General features: G+C 42.4%; 1 protein-coding gene across 2 annotated transcripts in view; it reads left to right on the top strand.

Annotated features, from left to right (window-relative positions):
• The window catches only part of tmem266 (transmembrane protein 266), a 158,407-nt gene extending 136,760 nt beyond the window's left edge, over nt 1-21,647 (top strand). For both annotated transcript variants that reach the window (XM_072552960.1, XM_072552959.1), the window contains 2 exons: nt 6,857-6,919; nt 16,536-21,647. In XM_072552960.1, the coding sequence (XP_072409061.1) occupies nt 6,857-6,919; nt 16,536-17,140 (668 nt within the window). In that variant the 3' untranslated portion in view covers nt 17,141-21,647. The remainder of the gene's footprint in view (nt 1-6,856; nt 6,920-16,535) is intronic.
• Nucleotides 21,648-21,851: the final 204 nt, after the last annotated feature.

Genomic DNA, 21,851 nt, shown 5'->3' with positions numbered 1-21,851 from the left:
CAAGGCATCCCTTTAGAAATGAGACATTAGCAAAGTACATGCTACTGACTGGGGGCATTTAGACGAGAGTGAGGCCAGAAAAGCTTTTAATGCTCTGTGGAACCCGGGAAACCAGTTATGTTCTCTTTGTATGTCAGGTTAGATTGCCATCTCTAGAGTGCAGCTATTTCAGGTACAGAGTGCTCAGTGGTTTGGGTCATGTACTGAGGGGATTGTGGTCCACAGAAAACATCTGTTTCTTTCACCTGATGACTACAAGCTGCTGTAAAAGAGGGAGGCCGCAGACTCCCGGGGACTGGCTGTCATCACTGAGATAGGCTGAGCCCCTGCCACCCCACATCAATGTGAGAGTACCTTACTGAGACAGCAACACTCAGAAGGAAGATTACATCTGCAATGATTGTCATTGAAGGGAAACCTTCCCTTCACTGTCCCAGCATTGAACAAGAAAGCGCTAAGTGGTATTTTGCTTTCTTTTTTGTTCTGATTAGTCGTGATGAATAAGAAATTAAGGATGGCTTTTGTTTTGTTTTTGCAGACATCAGTTTTTGAGATTTCCCAGTTTCTCCACTAACCTTCACACCCCAATCCCAGGATAATGATATTGTTTCTCCTTTCTTCTTCCTCCCTGTGATGATTTGGTTTAACAAGGAAGCTGGGTTAGACAGCCCATTACTGAAACCCAAAGGGAACTGCTAAAAGGCTGCCAATCCTGCCCTTCCAAAATCTTTCTGCGCCCTGAGAGCGAGTGAATGACTAACTGAAGCCTGTTGTTGTACCACCACCACCCACAGGCTATCTCTTGTCCTTATTTAATTGTCCTTCGTTTTATTACTTTAGTGTGAAGTGTTCTCGAGTCCACTGCTAACTGTCCACCATTGCACTTGTACTTGTAGCAAAATCCAACGTGCGTTTCCCTCGTGCTATAACTTGGGAGAGAGATAAGATTCTAATGAGCTCTAAATGATCTACCTTATGCCACTGGACAGAGGTAATTCTCCCCCACCACCTCTATCAGCCAACATTTTTGCTCCTGTTTTTGACTAATAATTAGGTTTGCTTAAGAATGTAAACGTAAGGCCTCTTCTGGAATACTGTGTCAAGTTCTGGTCACCCTGTTATAGGAAGGATATTATTAAGCAGGAGAGGGTTCAGAAGAGATTTAGCAGAATGCTCTGTGTATGGAAGGTTTGAGTTATAAAGGAAGGCTAGATAGGCTGGGGTGTTTTTCACTGGAGCGTAGGAGGCAACATTATAGAAGTTTATAAAATAATTAGAGGTGTAGACAGAGTTAATGGCAGTTGTCTTTTCCTTAGGATGGGGAATCTCAAGATTAGTGGGCACATTTTTAAGGTGAGAGGAGAGAGATTTAAAACAGGCATAGAGGCAGTTTTTTTACACAAAGTGTGTTTCACGTGTGGAATGAACTTTCTAAGGAAGTGGTATTTGAGAGTACAATTATAACATTTAAACAATATTTGAATAGAATAATGAACAGGAAAGGTTTGGAGGGATATGGGCAGCCCTTGGAGTACAGCGTTAAAAACAGCAGCACCTTTCCAATGCACTGCCTGTCCTTTGTACCCATTCAAAATGTATCAGCATACATTTGCAAGCAGATGAGAAGTCACCTTATTGAAACATACAAGATGATGCAGAGACAGATTCAATATGGAAAGGTTGCTTCCCCCTTAGTCGAGGATCAGATGACATCATCTTAGAATAACACATTAAGGCGGAAATGAGGAGGAATTTCTTCTCTCTGAGGGAAGTGAATCTGTGGAATTCTTGACCACAGAGGTCTGTCAAGGCTATATTCAAGGCTGAGACAGACATATTTTTAATCAGTACGGGAAGCAAAGGTTACGGAGAAAAGGCAAGAAAGTGGAGTTGAGGATGATCAGATTAGCTCTCCAACGATGGGCCTTTGAATGTGGGCAGGATCATTCATATATTTCCCTCCTTTAGCCTGTGGGAACTCAACAACATTATATTGCATTTGTATAACACCTTTACTGCAGTGAAACAGCCCAAGGACCTTCACAGGAACTAACTTTGGTCACAAATATGCAAGTCTCTCTTTTTTTGATTTGGCCAGGGCTTTGCTTTTAATGGACTTGGGTGAATGTGGGGGTGGCTGAGGATTCTAACATGACAGAAACGGTGAACAATCATCTATCTCATACAAATGAATGAGGAAAGATGTAAAGAAAAATAACTTTTAACAGTTCATGAAGTCTTAAAAAGCATTCATGACTGGAAATGGTTAATGCTGTGAGTTCGATTATGCTGGATCTTACTCTCTAAGTAAATTCAGATTAAGGATTCAATCAATTTGGACTGAGAGAAAAGGAATTTCTTTGCTCAGAGGGCTGCACATTTTTGCAAGTCTACACTAGAGAGCTGCAGATGCTCTACCATTGATACATTCAAAGCTGAGATCATAAGAGCTTTGGGCATTATTGGATTTAAAGGATATAGGTATCAGGGAAGAAAGTAGAGTTAAGATAAAGGTCAGCCATGAATGTATTGAATGGTGGAGCAGGCTTAAAGGGCTGGATGGCCTATTCCTGTTTCTATTTCTTCGAATCACAGAGTTACACAGAAACAGACCCTTCAGTCCAAGCAGTCCATGCCTAACATAATCCCAAACTAAACTAGTCCCACCTGCCTGTTCCTGCCCATATCCCTCCAAACCTTTCCTGTTCATTATTCTGTTCAAATATTGTTTAAATGTTGTAATTGTATCCTCCACCACCACTTCCTTAGAAAGTTCATTCCACACGTGAAACACACTTTGTGTAAAAAAAACTGCCTCTATGCCTTTTTTAAATCTCTCTCCTCTCACCTTAAAAATGTGCCCACTAATCTTGAGATTCCCCATCCTAAGGAAAAGACAACTGCCATTAACTCTGTCTACACCTCTAATTATTTTATAAACTTCTATAATGTTGCCTCCTACGCTCCAGTGAAAAACACCCTAGCCTATCTAGCCTTCCTTTATAACTCAAACCTTCCATACACAGAGCATCCTGCTAAATCTCTTCTGAACCCTCTCCAGCTTAATAATATCCTTCCTATAACAGGGTGACCAGAACTTGACACAGTATTCCAGAAGAGGCCTAACGTTTACATTCTTAAGCAAACCTAATTATTAGTCAAAAACAGGAGCAAAAATGTTGGCTGATAGAGGTGGTGGGGGAGAATTACCTCTGTCCAGTGGCATAAGGTAGATCATTTAGGGCTCATTAGAATCTTATTTCACTCCCAAGTTATAGTACGAGGGAAACGCACGTTGGATTTTGCTACAAGTTCAAGTGCAATGGTGGACAGTTAGCAGTGGACTCGAGAACACTTCACACTAAAGTAATAAAACAAAGGACAAATAAATAAGGACAAGAGATAGCCTGTGGGTGGTGGTGGTACAACAACAGGCTTCAGTTAGTCATTCACTCGCTCTCAGGGCGCAGAAAGAATTTGGAAGGACAGGATTGGCAGCCTTTTAGCAGTTCCCTTTGGGTTTCAGTAATGGGCTGTCTAACCCAGCTTCCTTGTTAAAATGGACTGAAACATATAAATATCTGTTAAATTGCAATACTTCTGAGCAGAATATAGCCCTATCTGCTGTCACCATATCATTAACCTGACCATAGAATCCCTACACTGTGGAAGCAGGCCATTCAGGCCATCAAGTCCACACCAACCCTCTGAAGCGCACCTCACCCAGACTTACAACCCTATCCCTGGATATCCCTGGAACCCTGACTTTCCCTTGGCTAAAACACCTAACCTGCACATCTTTGGACTGTGGGAAGAAACCAGAGCACCCAGAGGAAACCCACACACATACACAGGGAGAACGTGCAAACTCCACATAGACAGTCACCTGAGGGTGGAATTGAACACAGCTCCTTGCCACTGTGAGGCAGCCGTACTAACCACTGTGTCACCCATGCTATAAAGGCAGCAGAGAGAAAGTTTACAAGGATGATACCAGAAGTGTACATTTTACACAGTGGATGCTGGAAATCTAAAACAAACACAGAGAATGCTGGAGAAACTCAGCAGGTCTGGCTGCATCTGTGGAGAGAGAAACAGAGTCAACATTTCCAGGCCAGTATAGAACATAGAACATAGTGCATTACAGCACAGTACAGGCCCTTCAGCCCTCGATGTTGCGCCGACCTGTGAAACCAATCTGAAGCTCATCTATCCTACACTATTTCATTTTCATCCATATCTTTATCCAATGACCATTTAAATACCCTGAAAGTTGGTGAGTCTGCTACTATTGCAGGCATGCATTCTATGCTCCTACTACTCTCTGAGTAAAGAAACTACCTCTGCCATCTGTCCTATATCTATCACCCCTCAACTTAAAGCTATGTCCCCTCGTGTTAGCCATCACCATCCAAGGCTCTCACTGTCCACCCTATCTAACCCTCTGATTATCTTATATGTCTCAATTAAGTCACCTTGCAACCTTCTTCTCTCTAACAAAAACAGCATTAAGTCCCTCAGCCTTTCCTCATAAGACCATCCCTCCAGACCTGTCAACATCCTAATAAGTCTCCTCTAAACCCTTTCCAAAGTTTCCACATCCTTCGTATAATGTGGTGACCAGAACTGTACACAATACTCCAAGTGTGGCCGCACCAGAGTTTTGTACAGCTGCAGCATGACCTCATGGCTCCAAAACTCAATCCCTCTACCAATAAAAACTAACATGCCTTCTTTACAACCTTATCAAACTGGATGGCAACTTTCAGGGATCAACGTACATGGAGACCAAAATCTCTCTGCTCACCTACATTACCAAGAATCTTACCATTAGCCCAGTACTCTCTATTCCTGTTGCTCCTTCCAAAGTGAATCATCTCACACTTTTCCATATTAAACTCCATTTTCCACCTCTCAGCCCAGCTCTGCAGGTTATCTATGTCCCTCTGTAACCTGCAACATTCTTCAGCACTATCCACAACTCCACCAACTCTTCACCAGAAGTATGACTCTTCACCAGAACTGAACAGTGCATTTTGAGAAGATTTGTAGCTCAGGTTCAGGTTTTAGATGTAGGTTTGCTCACTGAGCTGCAAGGTTCATTTCCAGACGTTTCGTTACCCTGCTAGGTAACATCTCCAGTGGACCTCAGGTGAAGCAATGCTGAAAATTCCTGCTTTCTCTTTATATGTTTGGGTTTCTTTGGGTTGGTGATGTCATTTCCTGTGGTGATGTTATTTCCTGTGGTGAAGTCACTTCCTGTTCCTTTTCTCAAGGGGTGGTAGATGCTTCGCCTGAGGCCCACTGAAGATGTTACCTAGTAGGGTAACAAAATGTCTGGAAATGAACCTTGCAGCTCAGTGAGCAAGCCTACACCCAGAACTGAATAGTGTTGCAATTTGTTTATATAGTTTTAAGAGATGCAGAGGAGGAGCGAGGGGGCAGATGGTGTAGAGGTCCAGTGCAAAAACCTTAGGGGTTGTTAATTGTGGTGAGAGAGAAAAAGATATGTAAAATGGGTGTAAATGAAGGTGTAAAAGGGAGTGAATAGATCCTCTCTGCTATGAGTAAAGAAGACACCAACAAATCATGGCTGGGGGTTGGGAAGGGGGAGAGAATTTAAGCTAGGTGGAGAAGACATGTCAGGTGGTCAGTTTCTGACGTTGTGGCTTTCAATATTGAGCTCTAGAGGCTATAAATTGTCTAAGTGGGAAATAACATGTTGTTCCTCCAGCTTGTATTGGTATTTCCCTGAAACACTGCAGTAGGCTCAGGAGAGAAACATTAGCACGAGAGCAAGGGGGTTGTTGAAATGGCAAGCAACTGGGAGTTCAGAATCATTCCTACTGACAGAATGGAGGTATTCCATAAAGTGGTCGCCTAGTCTGAAAAAAGAATCACCAGACTCAAAATATTACCTCTGTTTCTCTCCCCATTGATGCCGGCAGACCTGCTGAGTTTCTGCAGTCATTCCTGTTTTGGTTTCGGATCTTCAGCATTCGCAGTTCTTTGTTTAACCTAGTCTTTACGATTGTAAAGGATACTGCACTGAGAGCTTTGTATAAACCCAACAGGAGTCAGGACATTAAAGAGAGTAGAGGGAGAAATAGAGAAGGGGTCAAGCAGGGCTGCTGGGCAACATACAATTGCTATAGGTATGGCACTGCCCTATGTGGAGACATGAGTGGATAGTAAAGAAATAACTTGCATTTAAAGATCATAGAACCTATTTAAATAGCACCTTTCATAGAATCCCGACAGTGTGGAAGCAGGTCATTCAATCCACACCAACCCTCCAAACACCCAGAGCCACCTTATCTTTCTTATAGCTAACCCACCTAGCCTGCACATTCTTGGACACTATGGGCAATTTAGCATGGCCAATCCACAAAACCTGCACATCTTTGGGCTATGGGGTGAAGCCAGAGCATCTGAAGGAAACATACACAGACACAGGGAGAATGTGCAACCTCCACACAGTCACCCCAGGGTGGAATCAAACTCAAATCCCTGGCACTGTGAAGCAGCAGTACTAACCACTGAGCCACCGTGCCACCCCATGTCACAACCTCAGGTTATCCCAAAGTGCTTTTCAGCCAATGAAATACTTTAGAAGTTTTGTCATAAGTCTAATGAATTTGAGAACCTTACAGACTGAGGAAATGTGTGCATGAGTGAGTTCTAGGTCAGATGATCAGTTCAATGTTGCACCACAGCCCAGCAGAGGAAATGATCCTGATAATGATAGACAGAAGCTGAAAGCAATGTTTACCAGAAGAGACCGATGATATGATTCCCAGTTCTGTTGAAGTGGGATCTGCACAATGTGCTTCAGTTGTCACAATTTATCTTGCAGAAGCTGTCACCAGAGACGATATGAACAATTACATCAGCCAGTATTACAGTGAACCCAACAGCGGTGAGTACTCAACATCCCATGGTCTATCCCCCTCCCTCCTCACCACAGTCTCTTCAATTCAACTGAAATCGTGTTCCAATTTGTTGGCATTAGGAAGCTTTAGTCTCCCCTGGGCAGCAAACATCTTGTCTCTGTTGATGGAAACAAAAAGATGGGCAGCACCTTAGAGAAGTATTTGACACATAAAGAGTGATCTAAATATAGAGCAAATCCCTGGCACTGGACCATTCAGCCCCTCCACCCTATTGTGCAAACGCTAATCATCTGAACACATGAGATCTGAATTAGTGGGCGGCACGGTGGCACAGTGGTTAGCACTGCTGCCTCACAGCGCCAGAGACCTGGGTTCAATTCCCGACTCAGGCGACTGACTGTGTGGAGTTTGCACGTTCTCCCCGTGTCTGCGTGGGTTTCGTCCGGGTGCTCCGGTTTCCTCCCACAGTCCAAAGATGTGCAGGGTCAGGTGAATTGGCCACGCTAAATTGCCCGTAGTGTTAGGTAAGGGGTAAATGTAGGGGTATGGTTGGGTTGCGCTTCGGCGGGGCAGTGTGGACTTGTTGGGCCGAAGGGCGTGTTTCCACACTGTAAGTAATCTAATCTAATCTAATATAAAACATGTCATAATCAAGGTCACTTGTTGCCCCTGATTATGATCGAACTGAATAACAATCCTAGAATCACAGCCTAACAAAACTTACAGGCTCATTCAACCAACATTACGTTAACCATTACATTAATGGGGAGGCAATGGTATTATTGCTGGACTATTAATCTAGAGATCTAGATGATGTTCTGGGGACCTGAATTCAAATCCTACCATGGCAGATGATGGAATCAGATTTCAATAAATATCTGGGATTAAGAGTCCAATGGTAAATGTGAATCTATTGCCAATCGTTGGGGGAAAACCCATCTGGTTCACTAATGCCCTTCAGGGAAGGAAACTGCCATCTTTACCTGCTCCAGACCCAATAGCAATGTGATTGACTCTTAACTGCCTCTAGGCAATAAATACTGGCCTGGCCAGTGACATCCCTATCCTGTGAATGAATAGACAAAACCTGTGTGTTTTGAAGGACTGATTGCCCCATTGGCTAGATCAAGCCCCAAATGAACTTTCTCCCTTTATCAGGTATAATGTGTCCATTTTGGGAACTGTACTAACATAGAGACGATAACTGAAGATCTGTGGAAAAGAAAGAGAAGCCATTGAAATGTTGAAGCTTAAGATTCCATCACAGACAATAAGACAAATGAGGAGGGGCCTTGAAATTGCATGAAAATAAATACTCCAAAAGGTGACACGCAGAAAAGATCTGCATTTTGGCCATTCATTGAATCAGAGTTGAAAAGCTGCAGAGATCTCTTCCAAAGGGTATTTTGGAGGGCAACAGGAAGTGGGATTGAGTGGGGTGTAGCTGGGTAACAAATGTCCTGATGAGCTGTAGAGAATGTGTAAGGGTGGCCCGAGACAGATAAGAGTAGCACCACAAAAGGAGAGATTGGGACTAACACATGGTTAAGTCTGTGGGATTTATTTGCTCTTCAGAAACTAAGGCCCAAGTATTTATATTGTAATGCAGCACAAGAGATCAATATAAATGTATGCTCTACAGGAATGCAGAGGAAGTTCCAGATCTTATTTCCCCTGTTAATGATCCTGGTGGTTTCGTCTGGGTTTGTTTTGGCCTCTCTTGGTGATTTATTTTGAGAGAAAGAATGTCGAAAGGCCACATTCCAAAAATGCACTTCCACCAATGTCATTTATTGCATCTGTTGCTCCCGATGTGGTCTCCTTTACACTGGGGAGACTGGACGCCTTCTCGCAGAGTGCTTCAGGGAACATCTCCTGGACACTCGCACCGCCCCGTGGCCAAACAGTTCAACTCCTCCGCCCATTCTGTCAAGGACATGCAGGTCCAGGGCCTCCTCTACTGCTACTCCCTCACCACTCGATGCCTGGCTGAAGAACGCCTCATCTTCCGCCTCAGAACACTTCAACCCCAGGGCATCAATGTGGACTTCACCAGTTTCCTCATTTCCCCTCCCCCCACCTTACCCCAGTTCCAAACTTCCAGCTCAGCACTGTCCCCATGACCTGTCCCAACTGTCAATCTTCCTTCCCACCTGGCTGCTCCACCCTCCTCTCCAATCTGTCACCTTTATCCCTTCCTTAAACCACCAATTGCACTCTCAACTACCTTCTCCCCACCCCACCCCCTTCCATTTATCTCCCCCCACTCCCAAGGTTTCCAGCTTCATTCCTGATGAAGGACTCCTGCCCAAAATGTTGACTTTCCTGCTCCTCGGATGCTGCCTGACCTGCTGTGCTTTTCCAGGACCACTCTAATCTTGACAACATTCCAAAAAGGCTTGCCGTTCTAAAGAAGGATACGGACAAATCACTAAGGGTGACAGGGCAGCCAGATAGGACAGTTAATAAAGCATACTGTATCTTAGGTTTGCAAAATTGAGTTAAAGAGTGCGGTATCAATGACGTAAGGATAAGCCTGTATAAAGCATGGCTCAATCTCAACTGAAGACTTGTGTCCAGTTCTTGACACCACACATTAGGAAAGGTGTGCAGGTATTAGAGATGGTGCAGAAGAGATTCATTGACACAGTCCCAGGAGTGAGGAATTTTAGTTATGAAGATTGGAGAAGGTAGGACTGTTTTCCCTGGAGAAAATGAAGGAAGTTTGACTGAGGTGTTCACCATCACAAGGGGTCTGGACAGAGCAGGTAGGGAGAAACCATTTCCAATTGTGGAAGGATCCAGAACCAAAAGGGCATGGATTTAAGATGATTGGCAGAAAAAGCAATGGCAACACAAAGAGAAACCTCTTCATTGTCACACAGCAAGTGGTTAGGATCAGGAATGCACAGCCTGAGAGTGAGGTGGAGCCCGGTTCAAACAAGACTTTCAAAAGGAAATTGGATCATTGCCTGAAGAAAGAAAAGTTGCAGGACTCCAGGTGAAAGGCCAGGGATCAGTGAGTTGCTCTTGTTTAATGCCAGCATTGAGATGATAGGCTGAGTGGCCTCCTTCTATGCTGTAATTCAATTATTCTAAGGTTACATGATAGGAAGGACTTTACAAAGGGGTTAAGTTTTTATGCTGGGGTGATTGTGGTATGGGACAGGCTTGTTGGATAGCTGGTGCATCCATCCCCATCCTCATCAGAAGGCAGCTATTTGGCCCTTCAAGCTCATAGTGGCTCTCCTCTAGAGCAAATTAGCTGTTACTACTGCCAAGTTGAAATATCTGCACAGAGGCCGGTATCCTGTCACCAAGTCATCTCTTATTTACATGTGCACAATACACTGGCTATGGACTGCCAACTCAGAGTCAGTCCCTGAGTTCAGGAAACTCTCTGAATCACCTGTTTATTTTTTGTTTTTCTTTTTTTCTTCTTTTATTTAAAAACAAGAGCAGAGTCCTTTGCTCACATTGATCCAGTTCCCTCAGAGGCAGAATCTCCTGGTTTTTTTTTTCAAGGAACAAAACACTTCAAAATAAACCCTTCCTCCTCAATGGGAAGACACCAACAGAATCAGTCTCCTCTCCTCTTTAATACAGTGGAAAAAAAGAGCAGAGTCCTTCACTCCACACTGATCCAGCTCTCTCAGAGGCAGCTTGCAGAGTGAACAGACCCTCTGACACTCCTGTTCATTTTTTTCCCTCTGTCGTCACTGAAGTAACTCCACAGAGGCCGGTATTCCATCACCAAGTCACCCTTAACCTCCTGTCTATTTTTTTTTTCTTTTTTTTACAAAGTACACGAATCTTTATTCAATTTAGGAGATAGGAAAACACCCGAGTGGCCAGTGACGAGCACTGCCCTTCACATCAAAGGGCAATGCTGTGTGATCAAAACAGTGAAGGGGAGGGTAGGGACTCAATCAAAATAGAGTTGGACGGGGAAACCTCCTGTCTATTTTTTTTCTTTCTTTTTTTTTCTTTTTTTTTTCCTTTTTTTTCCCCACACTACCGCCTAAGTGCGGTAGTGCTTATACTTTCCCCAGCACCCACGGTGTGTGTGTGTGCAGGTGTGAGACACAGTGAAAGACACAAAGAGCACAGATCTTTATTCAATTTCCACCACCAGGAAGATAGGAAAAACACCCGAGTGGCCAGTGACAAGTACTGCCCTTCACATCAAAGGGCAATGCTGTGTGATCAAAACAGTGAAGGGGAGGGTAGGGACTCAATCAAAATAGAGTTGGACGGGGAAACCTCCTGTCTATTTTTTTTTTTTCTTTTTTTTTTAATTTAACCCCCACACTACCGCCTAAGTGCGGTAGTGCTTATTTTTATTCCCCAGCACCCATGGTGTGTGTGTGCAGGTGTGAGACACAGTGAAAAGACACAAAGTGCACGAATCTTTATTCAATTTCCACCACCAGGAAGATAGGAAAGACACCCGAGTGGCCAGTGACAAGCACTGCCCTTCAAACCACAGGGCAATGCTGTGTGATCAAAACAGTGAAGGGGAGGGTAGGGACTCAATCAAAATAGAGTTGGACGGGGAAACCTCCTGTCTATTTTTTTTTTTTATCTTTTTTTTTATTTTTTTTTTTGTTAACCCCCACACTACCGCCTAAGTGCGGTAGTGCTTATTTTTTTCCCCTGCACCCATGGTGTGTGTGTGCGCAGGTGTAAAACACAGTGAAGGACACAAAGTGCACGAATCTTTATTCAATTTCCACCACCAGGAAGATAGGAAAGACACCCGAGTGGCCAGTGACAAGCACTGCCCTTCAAACCACAGGGCAATGCTGTGTGATCAAAACAGTGAAGGGGAGGGTAGGGACTCAATCAAAATAGAGTTGGACGGGGAAACCTCCTGTATATTTTTTTTTTTCTGTGGTAGTGCTTATTTGGTTCCTGTGTTTATCCTTTTTTTTTTAATTTAACCCCCACACTACCGCCTAAGTGCGGTAGTGCTTATTTTTTCCCCAGCACCCATGGTGTGTGTGTGCGCAGGTGTGAAACACAGTGAAAGACACAAAGTGCACGAATCTTTATTCAATTTCCACCACCAGGAAGATAGGAAAGACACCCGAGTGGCCAGTGACAAGCACTGCCCTTCAAACCACAGGGCAATGCTTCTCCTGGTTATATTTTTGTTTTTTTTTGTTTTTTTTTTTCTTTTTTTTGAGACACAGTGAAAAGACACAAAGTGTACGAATCTTTATTCAATTTCCACCACCAGGAAGATATGAAAAACACCCAAGTGGCCAGTGACAAGCACTGCCCTTCAAACCACAGGGCAATGCTGTGTGATCAAAACAGTGAAGGGGAGGGTAGGGACTCAATCAAAATAGAGTTGGACGGGGAAACCTCCTGTCTATCTTTTTTTTTTTTTTAACCCCCACACTACCGCCTAAGTGCGGTAGTGCTTATTTTTATTCCCCAGCACCCATGGTGTGTGTGTGCAGGTGTGAGACACAGTGAAAGACACAAAGTGCACAAATCTTTATTCAATTTCCACCACCAGGAAGACAGGAAAAACACCCGAGTGGCCAGTGACGAGCACTGCCCTTCAAACCACAGGGCAATGCTGTGTGATCAAAACAGTGAAGGGGAGGGTAGGGACTCAATCAAAATAGAGTTGGACGGGGAAACCTCCTGTCTATCTCTGTCAGTCAGTGTTTCCTGATTGGCCCAGGTTAACAACCCCAATCAATGATCTCATAGTCAATGAGATCCATCTGGTTCTAATCACTACATGGCTCTGCAAATGCTTTTCCCTTCAAGTATTTATTTAATTGCCTTTAGAAAGCCAAAATTGAACAGCTCTGCACCATACTCTCAGGCAGGATAATTCAGATCCCAACTATTGGCAGCATAAAAACAGTTTTTCTTTATGTTGTCTTTAGTTAAATCCATATTCTCTAGTTCTTGACCACTTTTGTCAATGGAAACAGTTTCTGTTACATTTCAAGTGTTACACAGTAAGAGATGTTGACTCTGCAGACAACAAGTTTATGCTAGGCTGTTTCCTGACCAAAATGCCTAATCACATCATCAAGACATCATACGATCAGACTCCTAAAGTGACAGTTCACTATAGTTATAAAATTTACAGTAATTTCTCCTTCTTACTGTGTCCAGATGTCTTGTAGTTTCGAACACCTTGATCACATCGCCTCTCAACCTTCTTTAGGGACAAGAGTGTAATGCTGGAAAAGCACGGCAGGTCAGGCAGCATCTGAGGAGCAGAAAAATCAACATTTTGGGCAAAAGCCCTTCATCATCCTTGAGGGAATCAATCCACTCCTCCAATCTACCTACACAACTTTATTGTTCCCATTGTGCTTTTGCTGACTGTAATGATGTGCCTTCAAAGCTCAGTGCTGTCAAGCTATCTGATGATGGCATTACAATGTCTGTAGGGAATGAGGTAGCCAGGATTGGTATAAAGATTTAAGGTGGAATGCCTCAGGACCAAGTCAACCCTCCTGTAGGGGAGTCAGTGCTTTGATAACCGAACCAGAAAGGTTCATGTTGTGTCTGGATTACATTAACAATAAATCCACATATCTGGTTCACTAATGGAACTGCGGTGACTGGACCCATTATCACAAAAGTACGATTCTTCACATTGAACCTCAAATGGTCCTACAGATCGGCTGCAGTTTACCCTCCTGACTAGAGAATCTGCACATTTCAAATGATTCATTTCCAGCACTGTCTCTGGGTAAAATTGCAAGTGCCAAACCCTTACAGTGACCAAACTGAGCCTAGGCACTTTGCACTTAAATACATGATCCATGTCCCAATAATGTGAGAGTCTGCCCTCAGTACTGGGCAAACAGAAATCATACAAGGATAAGTTTCTCAATAATTTGGTAAGGAAATTCCTAACAATTATGGTGCAATGTGGGAACCACAGCAGCCAATTTTCACACAGCAAGCTTTCACAAAACAGAAATGTGAACTTGATTTGATCATCTGCTTCAATAACATGGCTTGAAGAATAAGTATTGGCCAGGTGACCTGCAGATATTCCCTGAAACAGCACTGCAGGATTTTACCTGGGTGGCTGTTATAATTGACATGAAGGCCAGGTATATCTCATTGGGTATGAGATTCCTGATTGGAGCTGTTAACCTGAGTCAACCTGGGGACCTTGGCTGACAGATATAAACAGGAGTCTCAGCAATTGGCACTACTCTAGGGACTGGCTCTGAATTAACTGGTCAGTCTATGTACTGTAAATGAAGGGTGACTTGGTGATAGGATACTGGCCTCTGTGGAGTTATTTCAGTGGAAGACACAGCCTTGGTATAATTTGTTATCTGAAAGACGGCACCACCAGGCTGTCCAACACTCCCTGTATTGTGCACTGACATCCCCAGAGGGAAGTTCCAGTATACAATCTGAGGAAAGAGCATCACCACCAGCGTCACAGCTGAAAAAAATAACGATAATAAAGGGCAAAGCTTTCTCAAGAGTCAAGTGACGATTAATTCTCTGCCAATCCACATCAATTCCATAATTATTTTGCCTTTGCATCCATCATGCACTAGTTCATAACTGTCTGAAGATACATGTGGTGGTTAAAAATTGAATGAAAGCTCCTTATCAATTGGCATGAAATATATTTAATATCTGAAACATGAGGAAGACTGAACTCCAATGTGAAAAAAGACTCTTCGGCCTTTCGACTCCAAACTATCAAAATTCCATGTCTGGTCATTAATTCATGGCCTCTCACCACCAGTAACACCTGTTCAGAGAGCACTCCCTTTCATCAAAGATGTGTCTAATAGTGTCATTAACAGCTCTCCATCTCTCCTTGGCCCTGAACAGCTATTGACCCTTTTATAAGTGACAGTAATCCAAAATAACCACCTTCCTTTGAAGGTGTACAATGGGCTGAGGTGACTGATTTCAAGGATGTAATGTAATCTCTGGATTTGAATGTCATTTATAGAGCTGCTGCTCACAGATTCTGACAATGTCTGAATCCCTTGATTGGATTACCACTATGTAATCACTTTCAGGTATCTATTATTCTATTTATAAAGCATCCGAGTTGCTTGATTAGATTACTTTTTTTTTCAATTACTCACAGCATCCATTATTCCATGTTAAAATCATTTAGTCGAATGCTGCATGTAATTGCCCTGGTGTTACGTGACTAAGGTGCAGGCACCAAGCTCTGAGTCAGAGCGTTACAGATTCAAGTCACTTCTTTAGACTTGAGTTCAAAAAATTCCAGGCAGCATTGAGGGAGAGCTGCATTGTCAGTGGAGCGATCTTTACGAGAGGATATTAATCCCAGGCACGGAGGGTTTATCCCATGAGGAGAGGTTGAATAGGTTGTGCCCGTACTCATTGGAGTTTAAGAATGAGAGGCAACTTATTGAAAAATATAAGCTCCTTACAGGCTTGCTTCCTCTTGACAGAGGGACATAATCTCAGAGTAAGGAGTCACTCAGCTAGGACAGAAATGAGAACTTTCTTCTCTCAGAGAAAAGTAAATCTGTGAAATTGTTTACCACAGAAAGAGACTAGGTTGTTAAGTATATTCAAGACTGAGCATGACAGATTTTAAATTAGTAAGGGAATCAAGGGTCATGGAGAAAAGGTAGGAAAGTGGAATTGAAGATTATCAGTTCAGCCGTGATCTCATTGAATAGCAGAGCAGACTTGATGGGCTGAGTGGTCTCCTTCTGCTCCTACATATTATGGTCTTTGTCTACTTCCTCAGATGGACAGGAAGAATCCCTTGGCATAATTTGAAAGAAAGGAAGTTTATTCCTCAATGCAGATCACAAGATGAATTCTCCTGCTCGTGAAAACTCAATAGGCTCAAATTGTCTGTCACGTTTCCTGCGTTACATCAGAGACAAGACTTCAATGGGGTTTCACTGATTTGTAAAGCGCGTTGAGAGGTCTTGGACTAATATAAGGTCCCAGAGAAATGCAAGGGCTTTCTCCGATGGTGCTTTTGCACCCCAGAAATATACTAAAGATGGAGGTGGTGGCATAACAATAATACTACTAGACCTTGTAATCCAGGTTAATGCTCTGGGAATATGTGCTCAAATTCCACTTTAGGAAACTGGTGGATTAGGGATTCAGGTAAAATCTGGAACTGAAAGCTAGTCTTGGTGATCCTGGCCTGGAAACTATCATTGAATGTTGTTTTAAAAACCCATTTGATTCTGTTCCTAGGGAAGGATATCTGCCATACTTACCCAATCTGGCTCACACGTGACTCTGAATGCAGTCAACTCTGAAACGGTCTGGAAAGGCACTCAACTTAAGGATCTCTAGAAATGGGCAGCAAGTGTTGGCCTTTCCAGGATTCTGTGAAAGAATAAAATGAGCATTGCAAATCTGAAACTGCTTTACACCAATATTAAATTTGGAGTGAAAATTGGGTTTCAAGGCCCTGTGCCAGTTACAAAATAAAACAGAGGGATTTCCTCCTCCAAATGGTTCCAATCCTTTCTTATAAGTGGGTGTTTACAGGAGTCATAAGTTGCTTGTACACAGTCAATCTCAGGCTGATACCAGGTGAAATATCCTCAACTCATTACTGCAGCTGAAATGCTTAGTGATTTTGTTTGTGGCGATAACTATGCTTGTCTTTCTTAGATATGGGAATTCCAGAAGGTACCTCCCATGTTATCACAACTGCTGCCATTGATGTCCATCTCCCCAGCTCCCTTCACAATGCCTCGTCTGACCTCTTGACAGTGGAGATGCCGGCAAAGCTTGAGAGGGCGAGCAGTTCCGTGAGCGATAATTCAGGCAGTGCCTCCAGATCTATAGACAGCACCACCACACAAGCCCAAAGCATCAGCAGCCAAACCCTGGGCTCCTCCACGGACTGCAGCACAACCAGGGAAGCATCGTCCGAAAGCTACCTGTTGGAAAGGCCTGAGAAGGAGGCGGGAGTGCACCAGGACAAAAGGGTGGTGGTGCAGGAACTCCTGTCCACCTTATCAGAGGATACGTGCCTGACTCAGAAGGGCCTGGACCCAGTAAACCTCAAGCTACCAAGTCCACCTGGGTCCACTAACGCCAGCCCAGAGCTGGGACATAGGGTTAACATTTATAACAAAAAGAACCAGGACCATCTCTGTGTGCATCCAACAATGCCAGTCATCCAGATACAAGGCAACGACATCACACTTGAAGAAAAGTACAGATTCCTGGAACCTACAGAATCTACAGTGAACAGACTGCCAGAGTCTTAGTCCTCATTGTGCCCAGAACAGCACTCCCTATGCTTCAGGCATTGGGGGTTCTTCTGATCCTGGCAATCACGGATCCATCATCGGTTGAATTCAGGAAACGGGATCCCACGTCAGGTTATAGTGAAGAATGTTTTGCCATTGGCACCATCTCACATGCTGAGTAGATGCAAAACAGTATGACAAACAATTACTTTTTTACATTTTGAATGTGTGTCTTTCCTTTTTCTTTGTAATGTCTGTCTTGAAGTGCTGAACATGACATAATTGGAAGAATGAGCTGGGAGAAGTTGCACTCAATGGACAGCAATGGACCACGAGTCAATGAATGTTTTTGTAGTGAGATGAAGACCGTACTATTGGCTTCAGTGAGTCCTAATGGTCATGTTACTGATAGTTCAACCTACCAATTGAAAGTATTGTGGCACAGTGGTAATGTCACTGAATTAGCAATCCAGAGGCCCATACTGAATCTCTAGAGAAATGAGTTCAAATGCCATAGGGGCAGGAGGAGGGAAATTTAAATACAGCTAATTTCTGAATATTAATACTTGTTATGAAATGCCCTTTTGTCAGGAAACTTGTTGCCCTTATTCAATTTGACCCACATGTTTCAAATGCACATCTACACTGTATACAATTGACACTTAACTGTCCATTTGTAGGGAGATCACCACCATATTCTCACGGGCTTTGGGGGTAAGTAATAAATGCTGGCCTGGCCCATAACCCCCACATCCCATAAAGAAATTTTGAACATTTACTGTTTCTGATAATTAGCAATGCTTAACCAGTTTATGCTACTTGTAGTCATCTGTTTTTTTTAAAACAGGGTATTAACCTCCAAAATCACCATAAAATAGTTAACATGGAACATCTCACAAAAAGAGCTTTGAGTTTAACAATACAAACAGTAATATTCCAGACCCCTGGTGTTTAAATATTAAAGATTTAGAATTGTTCCAGATGTTGGAGAAAAGAGGAGTTGAGGGTTATCAGATTGGTCATCATTTCATTGAATGACAGAGTTGTCTCAATAGGCTGAATGGCCTACTTCTGCTGCTGTACCTTATGGTCTTATGGTGTGAGTTTGAAGTTAAAGGTTGGAAATGAAGATATAATCAATCAGCCTCTGATAGAGAAAACATAAAAATAACCAGAAAAATATTGTTTTCTTTTCTCCTCTTGGAGGAAACAGACACTTGCAGAATGCTTTACTTTAAGATTTTCAACATTTGTGCGTTTTTCTCATCTTGAAACACCAAAATATTGTGGCGTTGGGGATGAAATATGGGCAAGAACCAATTGGTAAAAATCTCTCTTTAAAGTTGTTTGAATGTCAGTACCAGCAGTGAGCAGGTCTGGGACTTAGGCTAGCCCAATAATAAACTATTTTTTGTGTTTTAAGAGAAATACTTTTTGATGGTTGAGAACATTCTTTGTAAAACCACTTGAAGGAGCTATCCTTCAGCATACCTTGCTGTCTTTTGATTTGATTTGACTTGATTTTAATGAGGTTCAATGAGTAGTTCATCGGGGTCTCTGTAGGTACCTGAGCAAAAATAGTTGTCCCAGAAGATGATTTATTGTCCAGAGCTCTGGATCCCACCCTCGAAGTAATTCTGTTCATAACTACTTGTCATTTAAATACTGATTCACAATACTTTAACTCTCTGATCACAGTAGTGTGAAAATATAATCAAAAAATTAGGCTGATTAAAAAGTTAATTTGTAAGAGTCCAGAGTCCTGATGTTTCCCTATTAAACAAAAGTTCAATTCAATTTTCTTTGCATTTTCTTCACACCAGTTTGGGGTTTGCTCCCCATCTGCCTTTAGATTTAACAGTCCAGTTCTTGTGTGTGGGCTGTCAGTAACCCTCAAACAGTGGAAACTGATCTCCAAAGCTGTGTCTGTATTTTCCAGTCTGATTTCTCACTTGCTCATTTTACAGGGTGCTAAACTGTGAGCTGGTGACTGGAGATGTAGAAAATTTCAGAAGCAAAGTCTTTTTAATAAAAGACCAATCCTTCCCTGGTTTACTACCTTGGCCTGTGATGCAATGGCATTATTAGTTATCAAGGTTGTTACAGACATCATCAGACTTTAAGCCCTGATTCTGCCTCTGCACCAGTAGAGCAGTAAGTGGCTAATGAAGATAAATTGTTATGACACAGGGTAAACCCCTCTGCTAACTTAAACCAGCTACAGAGAAAAAGTTCACCGCACACCGTAATCTGGTAAAATTCGAGAGGCAAAGAACTATCCCAGAGGTCACTATTTAAGGTAAAAATTAACAGTTTTATTCTTTAAGTCCAACAGAGAATGTTAAAACCAACAACTATTTACAACTCCTTTCTCTCAAAGCTATCTTTTACCTCCCACTCTACAATACTAATCCAATAAAAAAAAGCCCTGATAGAGATTTTAAAAATCAGTCAGCTTCATCAATTCTCCTTTGTAGATTTTTCTCTGCAGATTTTCTCTTGGTCAATTTCGATGTTCTGCTGCTCAAACATCTTATAGACAGGTATTTTTCAGAGAGCTCTTCAACTAGCAGTCTATTTTTGTGGATGTCCTTGGCAGTTCTCCTTCTAACTGTTCAAGATATCTGGTTTTATACCCCAAAACATTAAATTGTTTCATTGGTTTTAATATTATCAAAATGGTAAATTCAAATTTGATTGGATTTTGCTATCTTGGGGCATAATCTAAACTGACTGGCCAAATTTGAATTTGTTTTTGTTTCATAGCAACTCAGCTACAGCTATTTGTTTCCCAAGTGTTACATTATTACTTTGTTCAGGACTCTCTGTGCTTTTGTCAGTCCTTGCTAGTTTTTAAACTCTCTTAAAGGTACAATGCACCTCTACACCTTCAGAACAGAATCGACTCTGGCTCTCAGTCTGCCCACTTGTCCAGCAACCCTTAGGATGCAAAGGTCATGCATCACCAAATTAAAACACTTCCTGACTGGATGGCCAGAGCAGAAAAGAACATTATAGGAACCTGTTCTCTTGCTGTTAAAAGATAAAAATCTGTTAGAAACAATGCTGTTGCACTGGATCATAGAGTCATGAAGTTATACAGTGTGGAAACAGATCCTTCAGTCCAACTCATTTGTACCAATTAGATACCCTAAACTGATACAGTCCCATTTGCCAGCATTTGGCCCATATCCCTCCAAATCCTTCCGATTCATGAAACCATCCCCATGCCTTTTAAATGTTGTAATTGCACCGGCCTCCACCATCACCTTTGGCAGCTCGTTCCACACACACACACACACACACACACACACACACACACACACACACCACCCTCTGCGTGAAAACGTTGCCCCTCAGAGTCCTTTTAAATCTTTCACATTACCTTTGAGCCATTTCCAATGGCAGTTTGGGGCCCCTCCTGCAAAGTTATCTGTGCTGAAAAGGATTTATATAAGCTGGTGAAAAATTAATCAGAGTTCTTTGTAGTTGAAGTTCTGTGGGAAGAGCTCTCTTACACAAAAAACATTTTCTTTCAAAGGCAAGGCTCATTGGTTTTAGACCAAGGCTAACCAAAGTCTGTATCCTATAGAAGCCAGATGTTTGCATCTTGTCATAAACCCAATTAAGTTTGAATCTTATTAGTGAGTGGATCACTCAGTAAACTGGAGGGGACAGAGAGGCTTGATATCCCAAGCTAGTTTGAGTTAACTGATTACAGTTGAATTGAGCTTGGTACAGCCAGACTAGTGAGGGGGAAACTGAGCCAGGATTCTAATTGGTGACATCTTTAAAGCACACACGTGTCTGTGGGTTGAGAGTTGGTTTCACCTTGTGTGTGATGCCTTCCAAGGTCAAACAGCTCACCAATACCTATGATCCAGCGGCAGGGTACATGAGGTGATCACACATGAACAGGGCTGCCAGTGACCTTTGCATCAAAAGCCAAAAGTGTCAGAAAATAGAGTAACATTGGGAAAAACAATACATTCATTAAAATAAACTTGAATTATCGAAGATTATATTTGAAAAATAATTTAAAATGGGACTTTATTGTTCAACAACATTCTAAATGAGGTAGCTCTATTCTTGAATTGAGAAAAAGCTGAGAGGTTGCCTGATGAAAATGATACTGTACCCTTAAAAGGAAGCTTACATTGATAGGCGAGAACAAGCAGAGTGAATATCTCATTCAAAGAATACTGAGCTCGGTAATCCTCTAAGTACAACACTGACCCAATAGAGAAGAGGAAACAACAGTGCATTTAAACACAGGCTGGAGAAAAAACATACAATGACTGTTCCCAGCTGCATTGTTCTCTGATTGCCAGATAAGAGCCATTATCAAGGTGATTTAATTTAAGGTTAGAGGGTTTAATTGTGGGGACAGTGATGTGACCTGATACCTGCACCTGCATGTGAACTATATGCAGTACACCCAGCCCTGCATTTGTAACTGAAATGCTTCATTTATAAGGTCTCAATTCTGTAAGAAAAAAAGGAATTTATATTGCAATGAGCAATTGTGGAGAATATTATTGAATCTCTTTTAAATAAAAAAAATCTTTTTGATTGATTACAGCAATTGTGTCAATTCTTTTCCTGTGTTTTTCCAGTCTCCTTCCTCAATATATTGACAAATATCTCCAGCCCCTCGCCCCCAAGTAGCCATTTTTCAGTTCATAGTTGATGGGAAAGCACCAGACTATTTGACAGCAAGAGCATCACA

Source organism: Chiloscyllium punctatum, chromosome 33 (assembly GCF_047496795.1).
Source record: "Chiloscyllium punctatum isolate Juve2018m chromosome 33, sChiPun1.3, whole genome shotgun sequence".
In the NCBI taxonomy this organism is placed as follows: Eukaryota; Metazoa; Chordata; class Chondrichthyes; order Orectolobiformes; family Hemiscylliidae; genus Chiloscyllium; species Chiloscyllium punctatum.
This window is presented reverse-complemented; position numbering and strand designations above follow the sequence as displayed.